The sequence below is a fragment of the Gymnoscopelus microlampas genome (assembly GCF_963454915.1).
Source record: "Gymnoscopelus microlampas genome assembly, chromosome: 7".
In the NCBI taxonomy this organism is placed as follows: domain Eukaryota; kingdom Metazoa; phylum Chordata; class Actinopteri; order Myctophiformes; family Myctophidae; genus Gymnoscopelus; species Gymnoscopelus microlampas.
In genome coordinates this window covers 51,525,063-51,551,033 of record NC_139944.1, presented here as the reverse complement: position 1 = coordinate 51,551,033, position 25,971 = coordinate 51,525,063, and the positions used below count along the sequence as shown (strand labels likewise).

Sequence of the window (25,971 nt, the reverse complement as noted above, 5' to 3'; positions counted from 1 at the left end):
TGACTGAAGAAAAGACTTTATTTCCTTTTTGTTTTTGTACAAAGCTTCTTTACACATAAAAGGATAAAAGGACATTTTTACATGGGGTACCTTATTTAAAAAAAACACAGGTACATCAAGGACGTTTGTACTACATGGTAGTAACATTTTGAACCTGTTTCTCTCCCTGTATTTGTCATCTTCTTTCCTGCTCGTGTTTTGTAATTTGCTAGTTGAAATCATAGACTGTAAAAAACGGGAGCCCCATTGGTTTTCTACAGATAGCTTCGAAGCCACATTTTCGGCGAATACAAATCCGCCATCTTTGAACTTCCAGTCCCGAAATGAAACCGCAAAACGACTGCTATTGGCTGCAACCGCAGAGAGGGGCGGGTCTTCGCTCGGTAGAACCAGTAGAAACCCTTGAAACATACCGTACTTTATCATTAATTTAAAAAGAATTATGGGACCATAATTTCTAAAAGCATATCATGGTAATTGAAAGAAGACTTTAAACTAGCGACTGGAAGCATAAAGTATTTATGGCAATGTTTATTAAGGTAATAGAATCAAAAAAGTAAAGTCCGGCCAAAAACACATTCACTTGAATAGAGAGTTATTATTATAGCGAAACTAGCGGCCATACGTTACAAGCATAACTACCCTCTCTATCTGTAGCATGTCAGTCAATGTAACTGTATTTTCAGGTCATTCTAATCTTCACAACACGGTAACATCCGGAGCGTAAGACTCCGTACTATTATATCTGTGTAATAAACAATACAAAACAAAAATAATCACATAAAAACTGTAACAACCCCTACATAATCAATAATCTTAAAATGTAAATACATCAATATTTCAAGGACTCCAAATCCGATGGTTCTTTGGCCTGTTATTGCTCTGATGCTCTCCAATCTGGCAACACGGTGAAACACATTAAATGTATCAAAGTTTAAAAATGTAACCCATTAAGACCTGAGGCCGATTCTACAAAATGCCTTCTAAATCCTAACAGTTTTCTGAAAAAACGCGTGTTGCTATATCAGTGGTTCTCAAACTTTTTCATGTCAAGGACCCCCAGAATTATACGTATGTGGCCGCGGACCCCCATCTGAAAATATTTTCTTCCAGGGACCCCCAGAAGCAAAGATTTGAGTTAAAAATGTTCGTTTTAAAAATATATATATATATATATTCAAAGATTTGCAAACATGTTCACGATTTTTGAATAGCCAAAGTATAAAATAATGCTTCTATAGCTATAAAAAAAAATCTAAAATGACACAAATGCTTTCCCGGTCTTAATGGGTGATTAAGCTTGAGCTTATCGGAGCCTTATTTCTATTCAAGTCTCTCCGACAATAATAATGTGGTAGAAAAAACTGCAGTACTGTGTGTTTGCGTGCGTCTACCATTATACTTTCAACGTGAACCTGTTGACCTGAACTCAGTCTCTATACGCAGTGATTGCGTGTATGCAAGTGTGAGTGTGCGCGTCTGTGTGTGTGTGTGTGTGTGTGTGTGTGCGTGTGTGTGTGTGTGTGTGTGTGTGTGTGTGACTGTGTGTGTGTGTGTGTGTGTGTGTGACTGTGTGTGTGTGTGAGTGAGTGTGTTTGGGCCCTAAGAGCCTCCAGGCAATGAATCTAGATGACAACAGAGTGTAGGTGTCTGAAGCACATGACGACATCCATAGGAACAGGTGGGCTCAGGTGGTTCCCGTCCAAACGCAGATACCTGAGGAAATGAAAAAAAAAATCCCATTGTCATTGTGGAGATTCTTAATTCACAGATATCTCTATATCGTTCCGGACTTCCTTATTGTCGTCAGTGGTGTTTCCTTTAACAGTTATGTCATCGTCGTGGCTTTTACTATAATGACATCAGTATATATGTGTACATTTTCACATACCACACATTTCTTTTCTTTCTCATACGGACGTAACACAACAATGCAAGGGTTTAAATAGTACAAAACAACACGTTTAAAAATGTGGAACACGAATGACGTATACGTGCATTATTCTGGCCAGAGGCTAAATTGAGCCTAAAACTGTTTACAGGAATACTGTACATATGGGTCACACGTGAAGACACTTCAAACGCAGATACCTGAGGGAATGAGAAACCCCCCAAAATCCCATCGTCATTGTCGAGATTCTTAATTCACAGATATCTCTATATCGTTCCTGACTTCCTTATTGTCGTCAGTGGTGTTTCCTTTAACAGTTATGTCATCATCGTGGCTTTTACTATAATGACATCAGTTTCCGTTCTACAGTATGTGTACGTATATATATGTGTACGTTTTCACATACCACACATTTCTTTCTTTCTCACACGGACGTAACACAACAATGCAAGGGTTTAAATAGTACAAAACAACACGTTTAAAAATGTGGAACACGAATGACGTGTACGTGCATTATTCTGGCCAGAGGCTAAATTGAGCCTAAAACTGTTTACAGGAATACCGTACATATGGGTCACACGTGAAGACACTTCAAACGCAGATCCCTGAGGAAATGAAAACCCCCAAAAATCCCATCGTCATTGTCGAGATTCTTAATTCACAGATATCTCTATATCGTTCCTGACTTCCTTAATGTCGTCAGTGGTGTTTCCTTTAACAGTTATGTCATCATCGTGGCTTTTACTATAATGATATCAGTTTCCGTTCTACAGTATGTGTACGCATATATATGTGTAAGTTTTCACATACCACACATTTCTTTCTTTCTCACACGGACATATAACACAACAATGCAAGGGTTTAAATAGTACAAAACAACAAGTTTAAAAATGTGGAACACGAATGACGTATACGTGCATTATTATGTCCAGAGGCTAAATTGAGCCTAAAACTGTTTACAGGAATACTGTACATATGGGTCACACGTGAAGACACTTCAAACGCAGATCCCTGAGGAAATGAAAACCCCCAAAAATCCCATCGTCATTGTCGAGATTCTTAATTCACAGATATCTCTATATCGTTCCTGACTTCCTTATTGTCGTCAGTGGTGTTTCCTTTAACAGTTATGTCATCATCGTGGCTTTTACTATAATGACATCAGTTTCCGTTCTACAGTATGTGTACGTATACAGATGTGCCACTTCAAAACTTCACATGTCCTGCCATCGCCAAGACAGTAAATTTTCAGGGGATTCTCAGGGGATTCCCAGGGCAATAAGAGGGACAAAGAAGGGCATTTAAAATGCTGAATTATTTTGATGATCACTGCTTTTATGATGCTAATTAATTTGAGCAACTGGTCAAATCACCTTTCGCCTCATAATGAGTCTGACACCTTCTTCAACACACATTCTTTTGTTCTCATGTATATGGATGTCTGTTGAAGGGAAAAACGGGGGTGTGTATTGACAACTTCTTTTCAGGGGCAAAACAGTGCATTTTAAGGGCAGAAAAGGGAGGAAAAAAATGCATTTTCAGGGCACTATCAGGGAAAGAACAGTAACGTGTGAAGTTTTGAAGTGGCACATCTGTATATATGTGTACGTTTTCACATACCACACATTTCTTTCTTTCTCACACGGACATAACACAACAATGCAAGGGTTTAAATAGTACAAAACAACACGTTTAAAAATGTGCAACACAAATGACGTATACGTGCATTATTCTGGCCAGAGGCTAAATTGAGCCTAAGACTGTTTACAGGAATACTGTACATATATGGGTCACACGTGAAGACACTTCACTGGGCGTGTTCGGCACACCAAAGTGCTCTCTGGTCGTTCGGAAATTAACCCATTAAGACCTGAGGTGGATTCTACAAATGCCTTCCGAATCAGTGCTTCTCAAAACTTTTTTTGTGCACCCTCAAATTGATTTTGGCCGCAGACCTCAATCTGAAAATGTTTTGTGCCAGGGACCCCCAGAGTAAAAAATCTAAATACTTCAAATATTTGTTCAAAAATAGCAGATATACAGGCTCATAGATAAATAGCAGCCTGTAGATCTGCTATTTTTTTTAAATCGTGATTTGTGCAAATCTTTGAAAATACTGTATATGTTTTAAAGCAAACATTTGTAACTCAAATCTTTGCTTCTGGGGGGTCCCTGGAACAACATGTTTTAAGCCACAACCAAATCATATATTTGGGTGGTCCTTGACATGTACCACTGATGTAGAGCAACATATGTTTAATTTAAGGATTTGGAAGACATTTGTAGAATCCTCAGAAGAGCACACACACAGAGCTTTGTAGAATTATAGGAGGATATATATTCAAAGATGTGCCCAAATTGTCCACGATTTAAAACAAAAATAGCCAAAGAAAATAAATCTGAAGATGACAAGATGAGAAGAGTGGTGCACTCTGACTGCACTGACTAATCCAAGTGAAAAGCCAGGGTGTCCCGACTGTCTGAACATTATGAGAAGGAAGCTGTTGCAAAATGTGATGTTGCAGCTTGTTACTCTATAGGCCAAGGGTTCCCGAACCTTTCAGGCTGTGACCCCCCAAAATAATCATATTTGAACATGGGACCCCCCAAAATAATCATATTTGAACTGGGGACCCCCCACCTTGACAAGCACTTGGAATTGTAGGCATTTATATTTAGTTTGGCTCGGTTCCACAGATAAATATTGTGAAAATAGCTGAACTACTAGTTGTGAGCTTGTAGATTGGCTATTTTCACAATGTTTGCCAATTTTGCCAATTTGGTGTTAAAAAGGTCTTAAAAGTCCTTAAATTGTAACTTTAGAAATGTGCAGATACCCTGGATACACTTATACTGTACTGTATGTTGGGTTGTTTACTGTTGAGTGAGGAAATGTTGCACATTAAGCTAATCATCTGGGGACCCCCACAACATAATTTGGGGACTCCTAGTTTGGGAACCACCGCTCTAGCCAGTATTCAACAAACACGCATCGGAATAATCATGTTTACACACGGGGGTGAATTGAATGAAATTTAAAAGATGAAAACAGCAACGTAAGTTAGTTAAGGAGTTAACTGTATCTATTCTGATTGTGTGTAAATTAACTCGTATCGGAGCACTCTATCATGACATCAACACCCAGAGCGCTCTGAAATCTGAGCAGATCCTCAGAGCGTATTAAACTGAACTTCATTGTTTATACTTCATTGTGAGGTGACCTACCTTAGTCTCGGCACTGAAGTGTGATCGCTCATGTCACCCTGCAGGCTGTATGGGCAGATCTGGGTGCCATTGATGCCTGGCAAAAAAAGAAGAAAAGAAAATAACCATACCCACCCACAGGTACTCGGAATTACAAACCTGTCTATCAAGTCAAGTGTGAGTTTAAAGCTATAGTTCACCCCCAAAATCGATTAATCACCCCATGGAGACTTGAATTCATGGATATTTTTTACTTTTTGTCGCATTCCTAAGCCAATAATCTGATGACCGGCAGCGGTTCCGGTAGGAGACACAAAGAGTCTCCTTTGTTTCTCCTACCGGAACCGCTGCCTACCGGTCCGCTGGTCATCAAATTATTGGCTTAGGAATGCAACAAAAATATCCATGAATTCAAGTCTCCATGGGGTGACTAATCGCTAGGAAAAAAAGTTATTTTTTGGGTGAACTATCCCTTTAATGTATGCATTCATGCTGTTCATATGAGTCAGATGTTGGAATGACATGGCATTGCAGTATTCTAAAGATAATAATAAATGTAATTGTCAATTATGGTAATTATAGTACATGCATGTTACTGGATACACTGTACACAGTTCCCTACACCAGTGATTCTCAACCTTTTTTTAATGTATTTTTATTAAAAGGACTAATCGTTTTTTTTAATCTCGGGGATCTTCCAAGTGTTCATTTAGTTAGTAATTTAATGGAACCAAATGGCCTGCTATGTATAGGTTCTAATTTTTACACTCTTGGAGTTACAGACCCGTTAGGGTCCATTTGGTTCCATTTGTAAACTCTCACAGTTACCGGACCATTAAGGGTCCATTTTGTTCCTAATAAATCATTCAGCTTGGGACCCCCTGGAAGGGGATATGCCCGTTTTTATGCAAGAGCCTCTGGAAATTCCTGGGGGGGATATTGCACTTCAGGCAGTACAACCTGTTAACCAGTATGTTAATGTTGTGTGTGACTGTGGCACTGAACCACAGACCATGCAGCATCTCCTGATATGCCCCCTGCTGGAGCAGCCCCTGCACAGCATCGAACTTGGCAGAGTTTAATGAGAAGGGACAGCAATGTGTTCAGCTGTGGCTGAACCACATCTAGCCAAGCCTTGTAACTGACTGTCTTGTGGACACGACAAGAAGGAGAACCAGTATGTTTGTGTCCTACACCAGGGTCTAAATGTCTCAGTGGAAGAGGAGTTATAATTGGGCTGGGTTGCTCACCCAGCGCATGGGCCGAAATCACCCCCTTTTCAGGGTTGTGAAATGTGATGGGTGAGGCCTATTTGGGGCTTCTGAGACGCGCCCATTGGTCGAAACCGTTTTCGCTCGTTCATGTACGGTGGCCCCAGCCGTTTTGAGTTTTGAGTCAGGGTTGCCAGATCTGCTTATTATAATTTCCCCACAAGATTGTATTTGAAAATAGCCGATGTATATGTTAGCTTGTTTCTCTCACAGAATCTGGCAACACTGGCTGCAGTACGTCCAATGCGCTTCAATGCAAACCACTGGGTTCTGGGGGCTTAATTGGCGTCAAGGCCAAAAGCCAGTGTGTGTGAACTCACTCTCGATGCTGTTGTGGTTGAGGTGCAGTTGCTCCAGGTGTCCGTTGAACAGAGGGACAGAGGACAGCTGGTTGTGGGCCAGGTGCAGGTCCAGAAGGGTGGACACGTTGAACACAGCCTTGGGGACGCCCTTATCGCTCAGCTGGTTGTAGTTCAACCTGACGAACGCCAGGTTGCTGAGGCCTTGGAAGTAGTCTCTATATGGACACGATGAAGAAAGAGATGGTGTCAATTATACCAGTGGTTCTCAACCTTTTCAGGCAAAATAATAAACTCAACCCCTCAAAATAATCATATTTGAACTGGGGGACCCCCCCACCCGGGACGCCCCACCCTGATAAACACTAGGAGTTGGGGCATAACGGGCCCTATTGTGCCTGCCTTACCTCTTATCTGCATGCCTTACCCCTTATCCCTAAATGTTTTTTGACTTTTTTTGACTATTTTGAAAAACATTTTAAAATAGTTCAAATAGCCGCTCTACAAGCTCACAACGTGTCAATGTGGATCGGAACTATTTTAAAAGTTTTTCTAAATAGTGAAATATGGTTAATAAGTTTAGGGATAAGGGGTAAGGCGGTGCTTAAGATAGGGCCCTACATTTAGTTTGACTCTGTCCACAGATTAATATTGTGAAAATAGCCGATCTACAAGCTCACAACGCCTCGTAACGCGAGGCGTTGTGATCTTGTAGTTTTTTTTATTTTATTGCACCTTTCTTAAATTATTTGACAATTTGGCCAATGTTTGACTAGTTTTTATAGTATATTATGTTGATTACTTTTGATGTAGTAATGGTCTTTTTTCCTTTTTTTCCGTTTTAAAAAGGTGTTAAATTGTCCCTTAACTGTCATTTGGGGCCCCCCCCCAAAATCCTGTGGGGACCGCTCTGGGGGTCCCGACCCACAGGTTGAGAACCACTGAATTATACTGATGATAGATGTGCGTGCGTGCGTGCGTGCGTGTGTGCGCTCGCATGTGTGTGTACTGTTATCGCTGTGAGAATCCAAATGTAAAGTTTGTGTTGTCATGTCCTGGCTCTGAAGTCATGACAAAGTAGAGGAACAAGCAGGCTGAAGGCGAATAATACGTAATCTATTTAAACAGAGCACAACAGTAAACAAATAAATCAAACAATATGATGAGATGCGATCGTCAGTAAAGTCAGTGGTGGTGAGGTGGCTGCACCTGTGTACGAATGATTTATACGTCATCGTATGCTGTGATGCTTGCCAAAAATAGCAGCTCTACAAGGGGTGGGCGGCAGTGTGGCTCAGGAGGTAGAGCGGCCGCTAAGGAACCGGAAGGTTCCCGGTTCGATTCCGGGCTCCCCCAGAGTGCAAGACACTGAACCCCTAACTTTCCTCCGCCGTCAGTGTGTGAATGTAATGCATATCACAAAGGCGCTTGGATAAATGCACCATTATTACACACAAGCTCACAACACGTTGCAGCGTGACACCAATGATGGAGTAGGATGTATTTTCCAGGTGAAACTGGAAATAATCCTTTTGCACGTTAGTCTGTATACGGATGCGGACATCGCATGAAATACTTGCTTTGGAATGTCATCAATGCTGTTTCTGTCCAGGAAAAGCTGTATGAGTCCGCTGGGGACTCCAGCAGGCATCTTCCTCAGGGCGTTGTGGGCCAAGTTGAGCTGCACCAAGTTTTTCAGGTCCTTAAAAATGTTCTTTCCAATGTTGGAATCACTGAGCTGATAGAGAAGACAGACAGTACAGTGTCACATTTCATCTACAGTAAATGCACTCAGACCTACTTATAATTGCTGACTTTCAATCAATCCCAGTCCCAGTACACGGGAAGAGGGAGGTGTTTTGGCCTCCATCTGCGAAGTTGGAATCAACAACTCCTCTTCTGGAGATCATCAACAACAAGTTCAAAACTCCCTACGCTAAACGCTGTGGATGACCACAGACTGGAAAACTTCCTCACACCATGGGAGGAAGTGATCCCGGTGGCAGTGAGGTTCACAAACAAGCCCACTGTCCCCCACTATGTGAGCTCCTGCTGCCAGCCAGGACCCCCCCCTCCCACCACCACCATCACCAACAACACAACACATCACTGCCCCCGGGTCCATACAACATACTGTACATAAACAAGGGAATGTTTGTTTATCTGTTCAGTAGGTATATATGCTACTGTGTGGAATGTAAAGGAGATCAGGACCACCACTTCCTTGTGACAGTTTTTCTTTTTACCCTGAGGCAGAGAGAGTCATTAACAAGGCTCACTCAGACCCGTGTTGGAAGAGACAGTTATTACGACACTCTCTGATCTCTCTGCCACGCAGTCACATGTAGTGAGCGTACCCCGGAAACACTCTATATGAATATAGGTTGGAACTACACAGTTGTTATGGAACTACTGGTCACCCCCCATAGCCAGCATTACAGTATATATATAGGGACCGCGTCCACCAAGACATTTTTCCTCTGGCTGAAAACACCACGGCGCTCACATAAAAGAAAGCTTCCAAACAAACGACCAAGTTGAAAATATTTCAGCGCTCAGCAAGCAGACAGAAATGCCACACGAGAATGTGCGAGGTAAAACAAAAAAAAGTTCAGTGCCTTGTCATGCTGCTGGGGTTTCCAAAATCGCAGTACTCCTATTGTAAACAATTCAAAATATACACCGCATGCGCTCAGGAAAAAAACATCTTGGTGAACAACGGCCCCTTATACATTTACTAGATGGAAGACTATGGGTCGGAAGTGTCATAACTCGCGCTCTCTCTCAATAGCTCTGGTTTTAATTGCTTGATTGATTATTAACAGGTTGCAAATTATAGTACAGTTGTACGATTATACAATGGTGCTAAAAGGTTAACACAAAAAGCCCTAAGGGCTCATTTCCATTGTGGTCCTGTGTATTAGACATTTAAAGACATAGGCCTACACTGACCCTCACAGACACTTGCCCCCTTTAATGAATAGAATGTACATGGAAATACAATGAATGTAATACAAAATAAATAAATTAAATGTGAACGTAAATGCCGGTCGAGTATGTGAATGTACTTAACTGTTACCCTGTTGATGTGTACTCAGAAGTGCAATAACTCATTGCTTTATTTTTCATAATGCTCCACTCAACAAAATCCATGGCCATTATTTACAGAAATAAGATAATTAATCTCTCTCTCTCTCTCTCTCTCTCTCTCTCTCTCTCTCTCTCTCTCTCTCTCTCTCTCTTCTCTCTCTCCACCCCCCCCTCGCTCTCTCTGTCCCGATGTTCCCAGTAGAGTCCAGGCATACCAGGTGTCCAGCTGTTCATGATGACTGCAGTCAGACAGACAGACTATATGAGCTGGACTGGGACACAGCAGGTGAGTGAGACAACCTTGTTATGGTGCAGGTCTAGCAGGACCAGATGATCCATCTTGCCGAAAGCCCCGGGCGGGATCTTGGAGATCTGGTTCCTGCTGAGCCGCAGCTGTTCCAGGCCCGCTGGGAGGTCTGACGGGACCTCCTTCAGCTGGTTGCGCTCCATGTACAGGAACAGCAGGCCGGGGATCTTCTCAAACACCTTAGATATAGGAGAAATTCATCATGAGATTGCAGTGTTGATTTCGTTGACTAAAAATTCTTCGTCAACTACCTTTTTTCACTGACGAAAACTAAATAAAAACTAAGCTACGATGACTAAAACTGATACTGAATATACAGACAATTTTGTCAACAAATAAAAACTAGACTAAAATGTTAGTGAGGGATCTAGTGGAGAAGAGATCCAGTAGAACTAAAAGACAAGTCATTTTATGTTTGGTTGCGCTCGGGTGTTGCGCTCTGAAAATAGCTGATCTACAAGGTCACAGAGCGTCACATCGCGACGCGTTGTGACCTTGTAGATCTGCTATTTTCAGCATGCAACCAGGTTTAAAATCAGCCATTTACGACGCCATCAAGGCACCGACAAAATACATTTTTAGTCTACTAAATCGACTGTAGATTTAGTCGACTAAAATCTTATGATATTCAGTCAACTAAAACTAGAACATTTCAGATGACTAAAATATGACAAAAACTAAATGGGATTTTATTCAAAAGACTATGACTAAAACTAAATCAAAATTTGCTGTCAAAATCAACACTTAGATTGTTTCCGAAAGTAAAAAAAAAGGATAAACATTACAGACTCGCAAAGATGATAATGGGTTTCATTCAGGGGCGTAGCCACGGGTGGGCATAGGTAGGCCTGGGTCCACCCATTTGTTTTTTGTGCCCGCCCAAATTTTTAATAAATATATATAAAATTATATGTATTTTTTAAATTCTCAAATTAAGCCATTTTCAACTAAAATAACATAACATAATGTGGACAGCAATCTCTGCATTCAAATTCACAAGCTGCTAAATTGGGCAGTGGGTGTATGGCAGGCTTGGCAGCTGCCATACCTTGGCTCCAGGGGGAAAAAAATAAATATACTTCATAAAATAAATTCATGAATGTCTCTATGTCTACAGCATTGATTATTCTGTTATTAAATTACTGTAACATAACTACAAATGCAAATTTGAACAAAATGATCGCTTTCAAAAGGTATTATATTCTCCACAACACTTGTATTCCCCCTATCTTGACAAATGGTTTATAGCCTACCCTCCCCGGTTCAGTAGGTCAGCACAGGTGCAATGCATTATTGTTAATTAGCAGCAGAAATCATGGCAGACAGTTGTTTACTTTTTGTAAAATAATACTATGGCTATCCACTGTAGGACTAATCATCATGCCTGTTTTCATCAAGTTCATCTTAAGGTAAGACGGCACTTGTCTTTCTTATTTTTTTGCTTCCTTGTTGTGGATGTCTGTGTGCCATCAAATGTATATAAATGTATACGCTCACTTTTAAGGCATTATAGGCTTAGGGTACTGCTGGCTTATTCTCTTCAATTTGTATTTGCTGTGTTTGGAGTGAAACTGCTCTGGTTTGTTCATGTGATACTGTTGTGTTTTGTTGTTGCATAGTCGACAACTGTCCAACTGTGCAACTGTCCATTACTGTTGGATCGTCATTTGTCACAAACTGTGCTGTGGCTGTGATTAGGCTGTGATTAGGCGTCTGATCTTGTTTAACAGGGCAAGTGGGCAGGCAGGGCTGCTATTCACACCATCAACCTTCACTGAAACAAGTCCCTAAAAAGTTTCATGTCTCTCAGTGTTTGAGCAATATTTAACTTAAGGTTTGAATTAAGGGCAAGCCCCATTGTCTCATGCTGTGTACACTATACGTTTGAATATTTCAATATTATTTGATGTATTTCTGTTTGTAGTAGAGGGATGAGACTGCATTTGAAAGGGCTTTATGTTGTACTTTGATTTGTTGTCAACTGTGTCAACTGTACTGTGCTGCGTGTGGAGTGTTTTGCCTGGATGCGGACAACAGGCATTGCGACACCTGTCAATATTTTGATGAAAATGAAGGCAAAAATATGAATTAAATAACATAAAAATCCCCCGAAAACAAGTAACAGAAACTCGGGAAAAATACAAAAATGATCGCACACGGGGTCATCCCTATGTTCCCCGGGTTCTATGTTCCCCCACTAAGGTTAGGGTTAGGTTTAGGTTAGGTCCTAGCTTATGCTAGCGTTCTGGCTACGCCACTGGTTTCATTACATTATCTATGTAGTTCTGTAATGTGTGTGTGTTGGTAGACTACAGTTGTTCTAAACATGGGGTCCTGGGACTCCCAGGGGTCCTTGAGAAGGGGTTCTAGGGGGCCCCCAGCTAAATGACTGCTACAATTGGTGGCCAGTGACTTTGACCAGTTTCACTTTCAAAACCTTTGCATCATGCATGTCACACAAACAGAGCTCCGTTCCGTCAGCAGAAATTGGACTTCCGGTTTTCGAGCTAGCAGAAATAAGGGTTCCGGTTGCCTTCAAAATAAGAGCGTAAATTTTTTATGTTTTTTAAAAGACACAAATCTAATTTAAAAATACATTTATGATGTATGCCTTTTAAATGGCTCATACTAAAACACTTCTAAGTGGCAAGTTTAAAAAAGAAAGACACAATTGTATTTAAAAAATACATTTATGATGTACATTATGTCTTTTTAAATGGCTTATACTAGATCACTTCTAAGTGCCAGGTTGTTCCAGTTTGAAATTGGCTATTGACCCCCATTAAATGTGCACTTAGCACTGTTTTGCACTTTAACTGGATATTGATTTGTGTGTGTTACATATATGTATTGTTTTTGTATTGTTTGTCCATTGTTGTAATAATGATGACTCTAGGCCAGGTCACTCTTGGAAAATGATGATGATATAATATTGTTTATTGCAGAAGCAAATAAACAATGATAAAAGAGACCACAAAATATGCTACAAATAATAATAGTAGATAGTGCAAGCGAGATAAAAAAAAAAGAGAAGAATTTGGGGTTTATAAAGTTGATCTCACGTATTTAAAAACTAAAATACAATACAAATACAAAAGTAATCAGAAAAAAAATATTACAAATTTATATTATTTAACAACATATATACAACATGGAAACACAGCATAAAAAAGATAGAGAAATATTAGTACATTTTTAGTGTGTGTGTGTGTGTGTGTGTGTGTGTGTGTGTGTGTGTGTGTGTGTGTGTGTGTGTGTGTGTGTGTGTGTGTGTGTGTGTGTGTGTGTGTGTGTGTGTGTGTGTACTTCTCCATAACTGAGCGCCCCTAAACTTGATAGAAAATGGATACAGACCAGTAGAGAATATTGGTGAACATTTGAGAGATAATTTGTAAAAAAAAAAGAAAGTGGCAGGCCGCCCAGTGCGGCCTGACGTAAGAAAAGTGCCAATTTCAGACAATACTGGACACTGGACAGGAGACGGCTGTTGGCGCCAGCACTTTTGACATACGCACACGTTCAGGGAGACCCCCTCTACAACGCCACACTCTCCGCTAAGCCAGACAGGTGTATTTGGAAAAATGGCGGGCCGTCCAGTGAGGTCAGGGGTCAGAAAACAGCCATTTTTAGTGCATAGACTTCACAAATTGGGCGCTGGACACGAGACAGCTATTTGTGGCAGCACTTGTGACATACGCACGCGTTCAGGGAGACCCCCTCTACAACACCACACTCTCCGCTAAGCCAGACAGGTGTATTTGGAAAAGTGGCGGGCCGTCCAGTGAGGTCAGGGGGCAGAAAACAGCCATTTTTAGTGCATAGACTTCACAAATTGGGCGCTGGACACGAGACAGCTATTTGTGGCGGCACTTGTGACATACGCACGCGTTCAGGGAGACCCCCTCTACAACGCCACACTCTCCGCTAAGCCAGACAGGTGTATTTGGAAAAGTGGCGGGCCGTCCAGTGAGGTCAGGGGGCAGAAAACAGCCATTTTTAGTGCATAGACTTCACAAATTGGGCGCTGGACACGAGACAGCTATTTGTGGCGGCACTTGTGACATACGCACGCGTTCAGGGAGACCCCCTCTACAACGCCACACTCTCCGCTAAGCCAGACAGGTGTATTTGGAAAAATGGCGGGCCGTCCAGTGAGGTCAGGGGTCAGAAAACAGCCATTTTTAGTGCATAGACTTCACAAATTGGGCGCTGGACACGAGACAGCTATTTGTGGCGGCACTTGTGACATACGCACGCGTTCAGGGAGACCCCCTCTACAACGCCACACTCTCCGCTAAGCCAGACAGGTGTATTTGGAAAAATGGCGGGCCGTCCAGTGAGGTCAGGGGTCAGAAAACAGCCATTTTTAGTGCATAGACTTCACAAATTGGGCACTGGACACGAGACAGCTATTTGTGGCGGCACTTGTGACATACGCACGCGTTCAGGGAGACCCCCTCTACAACGCCACACTCTCCGCTAAGCCAGACAGGTGTATTTGGAAAAATGGCGGGGCCGTCCAGTGAGGTCAGGGGTCAGAAAACAGCCATTTTTAGTGCATAGACTTCACAAATTGGGCGCTGGACACGAGACAGCTATTTGTGGCGGCACTTGTGACATACGCACGCGTTCAGGGAGACCCCCTCTACAACGCCACACTCTCCGCTAAGCCAGACAGGTGTATTTGGAAAAATGGCGGGCCGTCCAGTGAGGTCAGGGGTCAGAAAACAGCCATTTTTAGTGCATAGACTTCACAAATTGGGCGCTGGACACGAGACAGCTATTTGTGGCGGCACTCGTGACATACGCACGCGTTCAGGGAGACCCCCTCTACAACGCCACACTCTCCGCTAAGCCAGACAGGTGTATTTGGAAAAATGGCGGGCCGTCCAGTGAGGTCAGGGGTCAGAAAACAGCCATTTTTAGTGCATAGACTTCACAAATTGGGCGCTGGACACGAGACAGCTATTTGTGGCGGCACTTGTGACATACGCACGCGTTCAGGGAGACCCCCTCTACAACGCCACACTCTCCGCTAAGCCAGACAGGTGTATTTGGAAAAATGGCGGGCCGTCCAGTGAGGTCAGGGGTCAGAAAACAGCCATTTTTAGTGCATAGACTTCACAAATTGGGCGCTGGACACGAGACAGCTATTTGTGGCGGCACTTGTGACATACGCACGCGTTCAGGGAGACCCCCTCTACAACGCCACACTCTCCGCTAAGCCAGACAGGTGTATTTGGAAAAGTGGCGGGCCGTCCAGTGAGGTCAGGGGTCAGAAAACAGCCATTTTTAGTGCATAGACTTCACAAATTGGGCGCTGGACACGAGACAGGTATTTGTGGCGGCACTTGTGACATACGCACGCGTTCAGGGAGACCCCCTCTACAACGCCGATGAAAATTAGCCAACTCTGGCTGTTTTCTGACCCCTGACCTCACTGGACGGCCCGCCACTTTTCCAAATACACCTGTCTGGCTTAGCGGAGAGTGTGGCGTTGTAGAGGGGGTCTCCCTGAACGCGTGCGTATGTCACAAGTGCCGCCACAAATTCCTGTCTCGTGTCCAGCGCCCAATTTGTGAAGTCTATGCACTAAAAATGGCTGTTTTCTGACCCCTGACCTCACTGGACGGCCCGCCACTTTTCCAAATACACCTGTCTGGCTTAGCGGAGAGTGTGGCGTTGTAGAGGGGGTCTCCCTGAACGCGTGCGTATGTCACAAGTGCCGCCACAAATTCCTGTCTCGTGTCCAGCGCCCAATTTGTGAAGTCTATGCACTCCAGTGAACAGCATTTATCCATTTAGATACATTTTTTATGTTATTAAAACAGTTAAACACTTTTTTTATTACAAATATACATAATATGTGTTTTCTAGCTTCGTTTAAATGCTTAATTTATAGTTTTAATGTGCAAATGAACCGTTTTTCAATGGTTTTCAATGGTTTCTTTTTACTCTAGAGGGTACTCTTATTCTGAAGAGATCGTCAACCGGAAGTCTTATTTCTGCTCCGTTATTTCTGCTGACGGAACACAGCTCACAAACAGAATGCGGCACACAACACCAATGGTTTTGATAATGTGCATCGTGGAAGTTAAATGGTGGATTTGTGGATAGGATATGAAAAAACGTGTTATATCAACACAACAAACCACATTCTGTTTGTGTGACATGCATGATGCAAAGGTTTTGAAAGTGAAACTGGTCAATGCATCGCATCGCGAGCTTGTTCTCAAATCTTTTATGCATTTGAAAACTTGAAATGAGACATTCTTCATAATGAGTATATTTTGATGCCAATACTTTTGTACTTTTACTCATCAATACATTTTTTTATTCCAGACTTTTACTTGTAACAGAGTATTCCTATAGTGCCGTATTGATCCTTTTACTTAACCACTGACCATATCTGACCAAATCATGTGAAACAATAACATTTTCTTAGGTTGGGGTCCCAGAGATAAAATAAATAAATAGCCTGATAACAATATCAGATGGGGGTGCGTGGCTTATAATTGTGGGTCCTTAAAATTATAAATGTTCATAATCACTGAACTACATTCAATAGTTCAGTGATTATTTAATACAGCATACAGTGTATGCTGTATTAAAAATGACCCAGCAGCATAAAACTGACCTGTTTATCGACCCGCTGGATGCGGTTGTTGGCCAGGTTGACCCAGCGGAGCTCGGTGGCGTTGCGGAACGGCTCGGCCGTCACCGCCGAGATGTAGTTGTTCTGCAGGTACAGGTAGTGGACGTGGGACGGGATGGCAGGGATCACCCGGAGGTTGCGGTTCTCGCAGTAGAGGGCGCTGGGGAAGGACGGGGGGCAGAAGCACTCCCGGGGGCAGTCGTCGGGGAACATGGAGAGGGGCCTCAGGATTGGCGGGGGGAAGTCCGTGGGCTCCTGCGGCTCCTCGGGGTCCAGGGGCCTCAGGGGCCTCAGTGGGGCGGAGGGAGAGGGCTTTCGGACAGGCGGGGGCTTCCTACTGGAGGGAGGGCGCTTGGTGGGCTTCGTGGGCTTCTTGGGCCGAGGTCTCTGGGTGAACACCGCCCCCATCAGGAGGAACAGCGCCAATGCACAGAAGAGTCCCACACCGGCCTTCATGGTCCTGTGGTGGTAGAGTGAGAGAGAGAGTTTTGATTAGTGGTGTAGAGTAACTAGTAAGTACATTTACTCAAGTACTGTACTTAAGTACTTGAGAAATACTGGAGTATTTCGTACACCTCCAAGGCAAATATTGTACTTTTACTCCACTAGAATTTTTTGACAGCTTTAGTTACTAGTTACTTTGTAGATTTGCATTATTATTGCAAAACATACATTAACCACTTCAGCCCTATATATACATTTCGGCCATTTGAACAGTGGCGGAGCGTCCGGGGAGGCAAGGGAGGCGGCCGCGTCGCGGCCCCGACCCGGTCGCCGCGACCGGGCCGGGGCCGCGACCTCTCCGCGGCGCCTCTCCGCCTCTATAAGAATTAAACAACATAACCCTAACCTAACCCTATCCTAACCCTAAAACCGAAATAAAGTGACAAAAAGCCCCCCAAAAGGTGACCCGACCCGACCCAAACCCGCAAAATTTTCCGCGCGCTTCGCGCGCGTGCGTGCATGGTGGCACGGGGGGGGGCCTGATCACTGTGCTCTGCCTCCCGGCCCGGCTTTCAGTTGTTCCGCCACTGCATTTGAAAATAGCCGATCTACAAGCTCACAATGTGCTATTAAAAAAAATATATATATACATTTTATACATATGATACCGTCTGAAATGAGACATGCTGCATGATTACCGGACTTTTACTTTACAGAGTGCTTCTATACATTGCAGTATTGATACTTTTACTTAATTAAAGAAATGTAGTACTTTTCCCACCATTGTATTTAGGTCAGTTGAAACGACAAAATTAATGCAATTACCTCACTAGCTGCAGCTCATTTTAAGCTAACACTTAGATACAGATATTATCATTTTCCGAAAACATCAAGCATTCCAGATCAAAAAACCTCATTCCCTGGGGAAAAGTACTTGTACATGTACCACCATTCAGGCCTGACCATACATAGTAGAATGCCTCATCATTAAATCATCATTAAAATAAAATACATAGGCCTCAGACAGGGTTGCCAGATCTGCTTATCATAATTTCCCCGCAAGATTTTATTTGAAAATAGCAGATTTACAAGCTCACAACGCGTTGTGAGCTTGTAGATCTGCTATTTTCAAATAGCTGATGTGTATGTTAAAGTGCTCATGTGGCCCATTGTCGCTTCTTTTGGGCTGATTTTCCTAGACCTGGTTGCTTGTTTCTCTCACAGAATCTGGCAACACTGGCCTCAGACTAAATCACATCCTCTCACGGGAAAACACTCCTCCGGCTTAAAACATAGCAATAAATTAAGCTAGGGAATGTACAGTGTTGACATTGCAATTTTTTTTATGAAAAACAAAACAAAACACAACCACAGATTCCACTAGCCAGTTCCAAATTGAAAAAAACATCTCCCACTCTGTTGGTCTTAGAGATGGCTCATTTGGGGCCAGAAGGCAGGCAGTGCCATCCAGACTTTGCCCTACAGTACGTCTCCCAGTCACTGATGCACTGACCAGCAGTGGTGTAAAGTAACTAAGTACAACTACTCAAGTACTGTACTTAAGTATGATCACACACACACACACACACACACACACACACACACACACACACACACACACACACACACACACACACACACACACACACACACACACACACACACACACACACACACACACACACGATCTTCACTGGAGTATTTACAATTTTCAGTACTTGGGTTACTCTACCCCACTACATCTCAGAGGCAAAATATTATACTTTTACCCCACTACAATTATTTGAAAACTTTAGTTAGTTACTTTTATAGATTTAGATTATTATTACAAAACATACATTAACCACTTCAGCCCCTATATACATTTTGGCCATGTATATAGCCGATCTACAAAGCTCACAATGCGCCACGATGCGACTCATTGTGAGGTTGTAGATCGGCATTTATAAAACTTGTGAACTTCTGCATGATTCTACTTTTGATACAAATACTTTTGTACTCAGGTACATTTTGTAATCCGGTCTTTTGCTTGTAACAGAGTATTTCTACATTGCAGTATTGATAAAACATGTGAGTACTTTTTCCACCACTGGATGCACTGACCAGGAAAGTCCTCCAGTTTGTTTTGGATGCGGCTGAGATGCCATCACCACCACCAGCTTGTTATTGGTTCAAATTGCTCGCTCTACTCCCTCACAAGTTCCTTGTCACTCAATCCATTTAGCCTACATCTACCTACAGTATAACACCAGCAATCACCGACCAGTAACCACATCACAGCGCCCACTGGCATCCATAACAGTATATAACCCACAACCTCATAGCCCACCCTCCTCACCTTGTGCACTACCACAGCTGATGATGGCTTCACATAAACATGAACAGGGCATTAAAGCATTGGTTCTCAAAGTGGGGTCCGGGGACCCCCAGGGGTCCTTGAGGCAGTTCCAGGGGGTCCCCAGCTAAAGGATAGATAGGAACCAAATGGACCCTTATGGGTCTGTAACTCTGAGAGTTAAATTAACATTGATTTTACAATATAAATTGGGGTCCCAGAGATAGACTGAATAATGGAGTGAAACAAAATGAAAATTCAGGCTGAGTGTCAGGCTAGGTCCATAGCCTAATGCATGTCAAACTGGGGGTCCTTGAAATGAAAATGGTTGAGAATCACCGCTAAGAGCCGTAAAAATCTTCTCTTATGGGGGTATTCAATGGGGTGACTAATCGATATAGAAAAAAGTAATTTTGGCGGTGAACTATCTCTTTAAAGTGATGGACAACATCCCTCCATCCCTTTACATGTGTACTTTATTGCCCTGCAGATCTCCAAACACAACATCTATAAGAAACACATGTGTTGTAATGGCTGTTATAAAGTGAGGAGCAGTGAGTGGGCGGGGTAATATTTCCAAGAGGGATTAATTATTAAAACTATTAAACTAATGTTAGGTTCTGTACAAGCAGTCTAACCACTAACCAAGTCTAAGACATAGTTTTCACGTGTGTTTTCATCTGTCCCAGCATTAAAGGAGTAGTTCACCCAATTTTTTTTACTCATTTTCTAGCAATTACACACCCCATGAAGCCTTGAATTCATGGAGATTATTTTGTTTTTGTTGCATTCCTGAGCCAATAATAATTCGATGACCGGATAGCTGGTCAGTACCGGAGACACAATTTCATCAAATTGCTGGTTTAGGAATGCGACAAAATCAAAAACATTTCCATATAATTCAAGGCTTCATGGTGTGTGTAATTGTAATGTAATGGTATATGGTAGAATGTGTCATTTTTTGGGAGAACTACTCCAGAGAGAGAGAGAGAGAGAGAGAGAGAGAGACTTTCAGACAGAGAGACACAGACAGAGAGACAGAGAGACACAGACAGAGAGACAGAGAGACACAGACAGAGAGACAGAGAGACACAGACAGAGAGACAGAGAGACACAGACAGAGAGACAGAGAGACACAGACAGAGAGACAGAGAGACACAGACAGAGAGACAGAGAGACACAGACAGAGAGACAGAGAGACACAGACAGAGAGACAGAGAGACAGACAGACAGAGAGACAGACACAGACAGAGAGACAGACACAGAGAGAGACAGAGAGGGATACTGTACAGAGAGACAGAGAGGGATACTGTACAGAGAGACAGAGACAGACAGAGAGACAGAGAGGGATACTGTACAGAGAGAGAGTCTTACAGAGAGACTTACAGACAGAGAGAGATACTGTAGATACAGAGAGAGAGAGATGCAATGAGAGGCAGTATAATATTTGACTTGATGTAATTAGAGAGAACTGGGCAGTTATTGACACAGGGGGGAAAGAGAGAGAGAGAGAGAGGGAGGGAGAGGGGAGGACAGACCGGAGGAGAAAGCCTCCATTGTCAGCGGCGGTCCAGAGGGAGTAGTTATAGCATGGAAAATGGTTCTGGAAGGTTATGGCTCTTTGACCCTAGGGAGGTCCAGAGGAAAACACGGAATTCTAAAAGAGAGACAGACAATGACGGAATCAGCACGCAATTATAATCACACATAAACCACACACATATATCACTGCTGTTCAGTGTGGGACCACATCACCCCTGTACTTGGCCTCGATTATTTTGGCTCCCAGTCAGACTTTTAAAGTTTCTTTGTTTCTAAAGCCCTGAATGGATTAGCATCACCCTACACGTGTATCCCTGAGCTGCTATGCCCCCCCTCGACACCTCTAGGTCACTCGATCCTCTGACCAGATGCTTGTTATGATCCTGTGGTTGAAGCAAAAGGGTGATCATGCTTTTTTTGTTCCTGCCCCAAAGAACACGGAATATCCTTCCTACACCCTTTCCTGTTAGGTCTGCTCCCTCTCTGGACACTTTTAAAATGAAGACATGTCATGCACACACACACAAGTTTTATTTTAAAATCTTGTTTGTGTTATTGCATATCGGTTATATTTAATGCGGCTGCACTATCATGATGTAACCTCCTGTTATTGCCTGTTACATTTTATGCCCTTTTCGTTTTTCACAGGCTGTACAGCACTTTAGTTAACTCTGGTTGTTTTTAAATGTGCTTTATGCATAACATGTACTTAAATTGACTCGACTAGATTTAATTAACAATATAAAGTGAGAACTCACTTAAGAAGACACTGACACACCCAACATTTTGAACTTGTACCAGGAAATTAGCGAGTGGTTGCAAACTTGACGTGAGCCATTAAATTAACAAACGCGGTACGTATGCTAAGCAGATGTGTGCACTATAGTGGAGCCTGTCTCAGCTCTGTGTATACACAATAGAGTGATCTGCATGGACGTTGCACTGGGAATGCTCTCAAAACGGAACAATGAGATGATGAGTGTTGGGTGGATGCCCATAGTGTGGTTTGGGTGCATTAGTTAAAGTGTACACACATACTGTATGCACGCACGCATGCACGCACGCACGCACGCACACGTGCACGCAGTGGTGTAAAGTAACTAAGTACATTTACTCAAGTACTGTACTTAAGTACACTTTTTAGGAATCTTTACTTTACTGGAGTATTTCCCATTTTCAGTACTTTTACTTCTACTCCACTACATCTCAGAGGCAAATATTGTACTTTTACTCCACTACAATTATTTGAAAACTTTAGTTACTTTACAGATATAAATGATTACATTATAAAACATACATTAACCACTTTAGCCCTATTTTATACCTAGGCTATTTGAAAATAGCCGATATATAGCCGATCTACAAGCTCACAACGTGTCGCGATGCGACGCGTTGTGAGCTTGTAGATCGGCTATTTTCAAACATTTTAGTACTTTTGCTTTTGGTACTTTAAGTATATTTTGATGCCAATACTTTTGTACTGTTACTCAAGTAACATTTTGAACACAGGCCTTTTACTTATAACAGAGTACTGTGTTATTTATACTTTTACTTAAGTAAGAAATGTCAGTACTTTTTCCACCACTGCGCACACGCACACGCACACGCACGCACGCACGCACGCACGCACGCACGCACGCACGCACGCACGCACGCACGCACGCACGCACGCACAGAGGACTGGAAGGGGATATTATGCAGATGTTTTACTTTAACAAACTGGATGAAGGACTGTTGTATTGCCATGGAAATGAACTGCTCTGAGTGATGAGGGACCGAGGAAATACATCTCCTCCACTGCATGCCTTCACGAGGAGAGGCTGACATTTCTTTATGTTGATATTTCTCCAACGAACATGTGTGTGTGTGTATGTGTGTGTGTGTGTGTGTGTGTGTGTGTGTGTGTGTGTGTGTGTGTGTGTGTGTGTGTGTGTGTGTGTGTGTGTGTGTGTGTGTGTGTGTGTGTGTGTGTGTGTGTGTGTGTGTGTGTGTGTGTGTGTGTGCGTGTGTGTGTGTGTGCGTGCGTGTGCACATCTGCAGTAAGCACGTGCACACACACACATGCATGTTTGGCCGTTTCACACGCAGCCAGCTGTGCATTTGTTGCCTAGTATCAACATCAATCTTTCGCAAAAAATAATCACAAAACAAACTGCCAAAATACACAAATATACCATTAATTTGTGCTTTTCTTAGAAAAATAGCTTATGGCCTATTTAGATAAACATCAAACATTATCATGAGTCATGGGACGGGAACGAAGTCTATAAGAGAGAGAGAGAGAGAGAGAGAGAGAGAGAGGGGTTTAGTCCAGCCAGGAAAAACAGTCATGAACTTTTTCTCCCGGCAGGCTGATCATGATGATGATGAGGATGATGATGATGATGGCGTTCCCTGGCACTGCCCCGTACCGTGTGATTCCACTTTTCCTCCCCAGTCATCCAGAACCTCCCAGCCCAGACGCAGCTATAGAGCTCACAGGGAGGGTGACCCGCCTGACTGCCTAAGTTCCTTCCTCCTTCCTGTGCTGTTGTCATGACTAACAGTCTAAGCCCGCAACTCTGCTCTCTCAGTGATGAAGAGATGATGTGTTGCTGGCCCGTCCGTCGCCTTGCTTGACGAACAAGCGCATCGCTCACTTCAATGGGGCATTAATACCTGCAGGTTCACGACTTCCCACTAAAACATTGCTTTCCCAGGCACGGCTACAGAATACATCAGTCGGAGGCATTTACAGATGTCCCTCCCTGGCCTCCTCCCATCTTCTATATCCTACATCACTGTTATTTGGATTACCAAATATTTCCTCTTGTGGGCTGCTGGGCCACAGCTGACGCTGGACCAGATCAGACTTGTTATGTTGACTAAATATTTATCCGCGATTAGGTGTTCTGGATGGAGAGAGTGTATTACCAGCAGTGGTGGAAAAAAATACTCAAATTTTGGACTTGAATGTAAAAGTATCAATACTGCAATGTAGAAATACTCGGTCCGGAATTAAAAAATGACTTGAGTAAAAGTACAAAAGTATTGGGATCAAAACATAATTAAAGTACCGAAAGTAGAAGTATTCATTATGCAGAGTGTCCCATTTTAAGTTTTCTAAATGTATAAAAAATCTTTTCAAAATAGCCGATCTACAAGCTCACAACACTTCGCGATTTTCAAATAGCCAAAATATATATAGACTAGAGCTTAAGTGGTTAATGTATGTTTAGTAATAATAATCTACAAAGTAACTAAAGTTTTCCTATAATTGTAGTCGAGTAAAAGTGCAATATTTGTCTCTGAGATGTAGTGGAAAGTAGAAGTAAAAATACTGAATATTGGAAATACTTTAGTAAAGTAAAAATACCTCAAAAGTGTACTTAAGTACAGTACTTGAGTAAATGTACTCAGTTACTTTCCACCACTGATTACCAGGGCCAGGCAAAAAAAGAAATATACATTCTTATGTCAAGTGAGTTGAGACTACAGTACCAGCACCCATCACTACAGTACCAGCACCAAGAGATAAAGGACATCCTGGATGTTTGCATCTAACTCCCGTATATAGGCTCCAGGCAAACTGTCCTCCATCCTGTCTGCAAGCTGCTCAGCCCTGTTTGTCTATTCTGACAGTCACTGGAGCCAGCTAAGCCGAGATCAACATAGATTTCCCCTCACATTCTTTGCTCTCCTGCACATGTACCCATAGAGGAATTTTTATCAACACTCAATATTGCTCAATATTTTTCTTTTTCCAGTCGTTTGCCACGGTCTTGTAAAAACACTTTGCATGCCTGATATTTTTCCATGGTGCAAAATCAAATACTTATTTTCCTCCCTCTCAAGCTGACTTTGGCCACTGGCTGACTCTATGACCCAGCAGAATATCTGTCATGAAAAGCTGCTTTAGTTAAGAGCGTGCGGTTCATTTTGCAAAACATGGAATAAAGAATCAGGACAAAACCATAATGGTTGGATCAAGTGCCTCAATGCACTGACTTTCCGATGTAAACTACAGAACAGCTGGAAGTGGAACAATGTAAATGTTCTGCCCCCACTTGCCAAAAAAATCATTACAAAAGATGTATTCAAGAGCCAGACCTTCGGAAACCTTTAGCTTCACTGTCCTTACGGTCCTACATCAGCTCTATTCACTCACTGATGGAATAAGGTTAAATAAATCATACACTGTAAAGTTCAGGAATATTCATTTAATTCTGTTGGTTTAAAAAAATTACAATTTCCCCCCTGCCAGTTAAATTAAGACTCAGAAATATAACAGAGATATGAGTGGGGGGAAAGCGTCCTGTAAAGCAGCTACCTGGCAGAGTACCCCTCAGTATGGCACAAGGTTTCTATAGAAACACACAGGCATGGCTCAAGCATGCCAAGACTTTCCTCAGGTCCACACACACACCCCTTTCTGTCTCTCTCTCTCTCTCTCCCTCTCTCTCTCTCTCTCTCTCGCTCTCAAACACACACACACACACACACTCTCTGTTTGTATTTCTCTATCATTCTGACACATACACACACAAACATCTGCTCTGCTTATGTGTTGTTGTTATTCAGCGTGTCATTTGTTAGTCAAATAATGCATCTCTTACCTGCCTCTGGTACCTGCCCTGTTTTGTCAAGTCACACGTTTTGTGCCTTTCGTCTCTCTCTGCCTCTCTCACTCCTTTCCCTACCCTTCCTCTCTCTCTCTCTCTCTCTCTCTCTCTCTCTCTCTCTCTCTCTCTCTCTCTCTCTCGCTCCCTCTCGCTCCCCCACCGATCCATCCCTCCCTCCCCCCTGCCTCCCTCCCTCTCTCTCTCTCTCTCTTTTTCTCTCTCTCTCTCTCCTCTTTGGAGCAGAAGCCTGCCTGTTGGGTGGGTTCCCTGGTGTTTTTCCCCCCTCATGAAGGTCACAGTGCTCTTTTCCTTCTCCTCCAGCACAGTGAGAT

At 42.8% G+C, this 25,971-nt stretch overlaps 1 protein-coding gene across 2 annotated transcripts; it reads right to left on the bottom strand.

Annotated features, from left to right (window-relative positions):
• On the bottom strand, positions 1-25,771 carry prelp (proline/arginine-rich end leucine-rich repeat protein). Of its 2 annotated transcripts, none has more exons than XM_084061247.1 (7): positions 25,634-25,771; positions 16,700-17,177; positions 10,056-10,241; positions 8,246-8,403; positions 6,687-6,883; positions 5,117-5,192; positions 1-1,716 (listed from the first exon to the last, which is right to left on the bottom strand). In XM_084061247.1, exons 2-7 carry the CDS (start codon positions 17,171-17,173, stop codon positions 1,626-1,628), a joined length of 1,182 nt encoding a protein of 393 aa, XP_083917373.1. In that variant the 5' UTR covers positions 17,174-17,177; positions 25,634-25,771; the 3' UTR covers positions 1-1,625. The 2 variants fall into 2 exon arrangements, with proteins under 2 accessions (XP_083917373.1, XP_083917374.1); XM_084061248.1 differs by having other exon boundaries at positions 25,638-25,729.
• Between the last annotated feature and the right edge of the window lie 200 nt (positions 25,772-25,971).